This window comes from Notothenia rossii (genome assembly GCF_949606895.1).
Source record: "Notothenia rossii genome assembly, chromosome: 1".
In the NCBI taxonomy this organism is placed as follows: Eukaryota; Metazoa; Chordata; class Actinopteri; order Perciformes; family Nototheniidae; genus Notothenia; species Notothenia rossii.
This window is the reverse complement of record NC_136912.1, coordinates 95,431,436-95,436,717: the sequence shown is the minus strand read 5'-3', so window position 1 is coordinate 95,436,717 and position 5,282 is coordinate 95,431,436. Positions and strand designations below refer to the sequence as shown.

Sequence of the window (5,282 nt, the reverse complement as noted above, 5' to 3'; positions counted from 1 at the left end):
GATGGTTGAATAGTATATTTAAAGTCTGCACCTTAGGATTGATTATGTACTTCTGCTTGAACTTAATATCAGAGCAGTACATCTAATACATATGTTCAGAAACAGCACTTTTCATTATTTACAGTAACCCTCAACATTTTTGTCAAGTAAGATGCAGTGTTTATTATTCAACATATTGTTTCTTGTTGGGGTGTTTTTATTTGTTAAACACCAATAAAGAAATACATAACATTAATATCAGAGCATAAATCGACTTTAAATCTAATTTCTTTGTCTGTTTTAATATTATTCGACTGTCTGCACTTCTGTTGAATAAGGTGTGGTGGATCATGTGGATCAGTTTGTTTAAATATTCCACATTTCATTTGATCATTTCTCTTTTCTTGTTGTTCTCAGTTGAAATGTTGATTCTTGTTTGTGGGAAACGGTATTTGATCTCTCTGTCTGTGAACTGGAAGAGTAAACACCGTGATATGTCCTCTTGATTTCCTCTCTGAGACCTTGAGGAGGTGTTAGAGATTCTGACCCTGTGTTTGACTTCCTAAAGGGCCAGCTTCGAGAGTCCATCAGAGACCTGGTCCTCCGCTGCCCTCAGACTCTGTTCATCTTCGACGAGGCGGAGAAGCTTCACCCCGGCCTCATCGACGCCATCAAGCCCTTCATGGATCATTACGACAACGTGGACGGGGTCAACTACCGCAGAGCGCTCTTCCTCTTCCTCAGGTCCTCTATCTCTTATTGTTTATCACACACTTCAAACTACATTTCCTTTACCAATGACCTGTCTAACAGTCAGTGTCATATCTCCACACACACCGCTATTACATACAGTCGATATGATCAATCTAACCTTTTTATCTACAAAGAAAACACAAACCAAGTCTAAGACGTTCACACAACCAAACACAATATAACAAAAATACAAAATACTGTTCCTTACATTTTGAATCTGTGCCTCCCTCCCTCCCTGCTGCTGCTGCTGCTCTGACACATTTCTCACGTGTCCGTTGTCTCCACAGTAACATCGGGGGGGCGACCATCAACGACGTGGCGCTGGACTTCTGGCACTCGGGTCAGAACCGAGAGGACATCGGGATGGAAGACCTGGAGCATCGACTGAGAGCAGAAACCATGGAGTCTCACGGTACGTTGAAGAGCTTCATCCTGATATACAGCTGAACATCAGCAGGAGAGGACTCTTTAAAGTAGAGACACTACATACTGATATACACCTGAACATCAGCAGGAGAGGACTCTTTAAAGTAGAGACACTACATACTGATATACACCTGAACATCAGCAGGAGAGGACTCTTTAAAGTAGAGACACTACATACTGATATACACCTGAACATCAGCAGGAGAGGACTCTTTAAAGTAGAGACACTACATACTGATATACAACTGAACATCAGCAGGAGAGGACTCTTTAAAGTAGAGACACTACATGCTGATATACACCTGAACATCAGCAGGAGAGGACTCTTTAAAGTAGAGACACTACATACTGATATACACCTGAACATCAGCAGGAGAGGACTCTTTAAAGTAGAGACACTACATACTGATATACACCTGAACATCAGCAGGAGAGGACTCTTTAAAGTAGAGACACTACATACTGATATACACCTGAACATCAGCAGGAGAGGACTCTTTAAAGTAGAGACACTACATACTGATATACACCTGAACATCAGCAGGAGATAACTCTTTAAAGTAGAGACACTACATACTGATATACAGCTGAACATCAGCAGGAGAGGACTCTTTAAAGTAGAGACACTACATACTGATATACACCTGAACATCAGCAGGAGAGGACTCTTTAAAGTAGAGACACTGCATACTGATATACACCTGAACATCAGCAGGAGAGAACTCTTTAAAGTAGAGACACTGCATACTGATATACACCTGAACATCAGCAGGAGAGAACTCTTTAAAGTAGAGACACTACATACTGATATACACCTGAACATCAGCAGGAGAGGACTCTTTAAAGTAGAGACACTACATACTGATATACACCTGAGCATCAGCAGGAGAGAACTCTTTAAAGTAGAGACACTACATACTGATATACACCTGAACATCAGCAGGAGAGGACTCTTTAAAGTAGAGACACTACATACTGATATACACCTGAGCATCAGCAGGAGAGGACTCTTTAAAGTAGAGACACTACATACTGATATACACCTGAACATCAACAGGAGAGCACTCTTTAAAGTAGAGACACTACATACTGATATACACCTGAACATCAGCAGGAGAGGACTCTTTAAAGTAGAGACACTACATACTGATATACACCTGAACATCAGCAGGAGAGGACTCTTTAAAGTAGAGACAGTACATACTGATATACACCTGAACTTCAGCAGGAAAGGACTCTTTAAAGTAGAGACACTACATACTGATATACACCTGAACATCAGCAGGAGAGGACTCTTTAAAGTAGAGACACTACATACTGATATACACCTGAACATCAGCAGGAGAGGACTCTTTAAAGTAGAGACAGTACATACTGATATACACCTGAACATCAGCAGGAGAGGACTCTTTAAAGTAGAGACACTACATACTGATATACACCTGAACATCAGCAGCAGAGGACTCTTTAAAGTAGAGACACTATATATTGATATACACCTGAACATCAGCAGGTGAGGACTCTTTAAAGTAGAGACACTACATACTGATATACACCTGAACATCAGCAGGAGAGGACTCTTTAAAGTAGAGACACTACATACTGATATACACCTGAACATCAGCAGGAGAGGACTCTTTAAAGTAGAGACACTACATACTGATATACACCTGAACATCAGCAGGAGAGGACTCTTTAAAGTAGAGACACTACATACTGATATACACCTGAACATCAGCAGGAGAGGACTCTTTAAAGTAGAGACACTACATACTGATATACACCTGAACATCAGCAGGAAGACTCTTTAAAGTAGAGACACTACATACTGATATACACCTGAACATCAGCAGGAGAGGACTCTTTAAAGTAGAGACACTACATACTGATATACACCTGAACATCAGCAGGAGAGGACTCTTTAAAGTAGAGACAGTACATACTGATATACACCTGAACATCAGCAGGAGAGGACTCTTTAAAGTAGAGACACTACATACTGATATACACCTGAACATCAGCAGCAGAGGACTCTTTAAAGTAGAGACACTATATATTGATATACACCTGAACATCAGCAGGTGAGGACTCTTTAAAGTAGAGACACTACATACTGATATACACCTGAACATCAGCAGGAGAGGACTCTTTAAAGTAGAGACACTACATACTGATATACACCTGAACATCAGCAGGAGAGGACTCTTTAAAGTAGAGACACTACATACTGATATACACCTGAACATCAGCAGGAGAGGACTCTTTAAAGTAGAGACACTACATACTGATATACACCTGAACATCAGCAGGAGAGGACTCTTTAAAGTAGAGACACTACATACTGATATACACCTGAACATCAGCAGGAGAGGACTCTTTAAAGGACAAGTGGCAAAACAGCAAGTGTTTCTCATCAAAGTTAGAAACATCGATGATGAGTGGATTTTTAACCCTTTTCTCTGCACGGTTCTGTTTCTCAGGTGGGTTTGCTCAGAGCGAGCTGATGTCCGGTCACCTGATCGACTTCTTCGTGCCCTTCCTGCCTCTGGAGTACCGGCACGTGAAGCTGTGTGCGAGGGACGCGTTCACGGCTCGAGGCCTGCAGGCGGACGAGGCCACGCTGGACGAGGTGGCCAAGGCCATGCTGTACGTGCCCAAAGAGGAGAGACTGTTCTCCGCTCAGGGCTGCAAGTCCATCCCCCAGAGGATCAACTTCTTCATGCCCTAGGGGGTGAGACGCACAGACCTGGAAGTGGAGCCCAGAGTAGAGTACTACCCCTTCACAGGTACAACAGGTGTCCGTCAGAGAGGGACGGATCCACAGGGGGAACACAGGATCCTGCAGACGTGAGGAGATCCAGACATGTGGCTGCTCTTCTTCAGCATCATCCATGGGTGGGACTTTGATATAAAAAGTGACGAGGACACAGATTTAAAGAAACATTACTGCAATAAGCACCCCCCAAAAACAATACATACATACAGACAATACTTTTGACAACTAGTGCAGTAACTACGCTGCTGCTAAGCTGTTCTCTATTCAGTCATTACTAATATTAAACGTTTCTCTTGGGTTACTTCTGAAATACAGCCAGAAAGTGTGAACAGTCTCCTAGATTGTAAATGTTCTCAAAAAGTTCAATCATTTGTGCTATTTCCAGAACATTTATTAACATCTTATCCCTTTGTGTGATGGGGACACAGATTTAAAAAACACTACTGCAATAAGCGCCCCCTGCAAACAATAATATTAATAATAATAACTCATTACATTTTTATTAGAGCACTTTTCCAGGTGCTCAAAGCGCTTTACACGACGTATACATATTAGACATGTAACAGTCATTACTGGGGACAATGCCCACAGGAGCAAATCAGGGTGAAGTGTCTTTCCCAAGGACACAACATACATATTTGTGTTCTTTGTATTGTTTCTGTTCTGATTTTATGTAACGCGTCTTTGAGCATTAGGAAAAGTGCTATGCAAATCCCATGTATTATTATTATTATTATTATTATTATTATTATTATATATACAGACATGCTTTGACAACTAGCGCAGTAGCTGCACTGCTGCAAAGCTGTTCTCTATTCAGTCATTACTAATATTAAACGTGGGGTTTCCAGAAATACAGCCAGAAAGTGAGAACAGTCCTCCAGAGTGTACATGTTCTCAAAGTGGACAATTCTTTGTGTACGCTATTTTCAGAACACTTCTGACAGATTATCCAAATGCAAAAGGTCAGGTACAAAATGGGCCATTTCCAAAAGTAGTGGAGACATATTCCCAAAGTGTCCCCAGAATAAATGGTGTTCAGTGTTTGTCATATTCTCATTATGTCTGTTCGTCTCGGCCAACGTCTTAGTTGCTCTGTTTTTAAAAGTTAAGACCATATGTTGCATGCAGGACATTGCACTTATAAAGAGTGGTGCAGGAATGAGCCGTAACACCTGGAAATGAGTCAGCATTTCATCACTTCCTGTCCGCTGGTCTGGAGGTCAATGGTTTTCTGAATGTGTTTTTGGTTGTTATCCTGAAATAAGGTCTGTGGCTAACACAAGAGACTTTAACGTTTTGTTCTACGACATCAAATACGTCAGTAAATACCCCACTGGTGTGTGCA

The 5,282-nt window shown here is 41.5% G+C and overlaps 1 protein-coding gene across 1 annotated transcript; it reads left to right on the top strand.

Moving 5' to 3' along the window:
* LOC307014909 (torsin-1A-like) lies at positions 1 to 5,282 on the top strand. The gene is made up of 3 exons (XM_079643163.1): positions 1 to 723; positions 1,020 to 1,144; positions 3,639 to 5,282. Exons 1-3 carry the CDS (start codon positions 662 to 664, stop codon positions 3,884 to 3,886), a joined length of 435 nt encoding a protein of 144 aa, XP_079499289.1. The 5' UTR covers positions 1 to 661; the 3' UTR covers positions 3,887 to 5,282.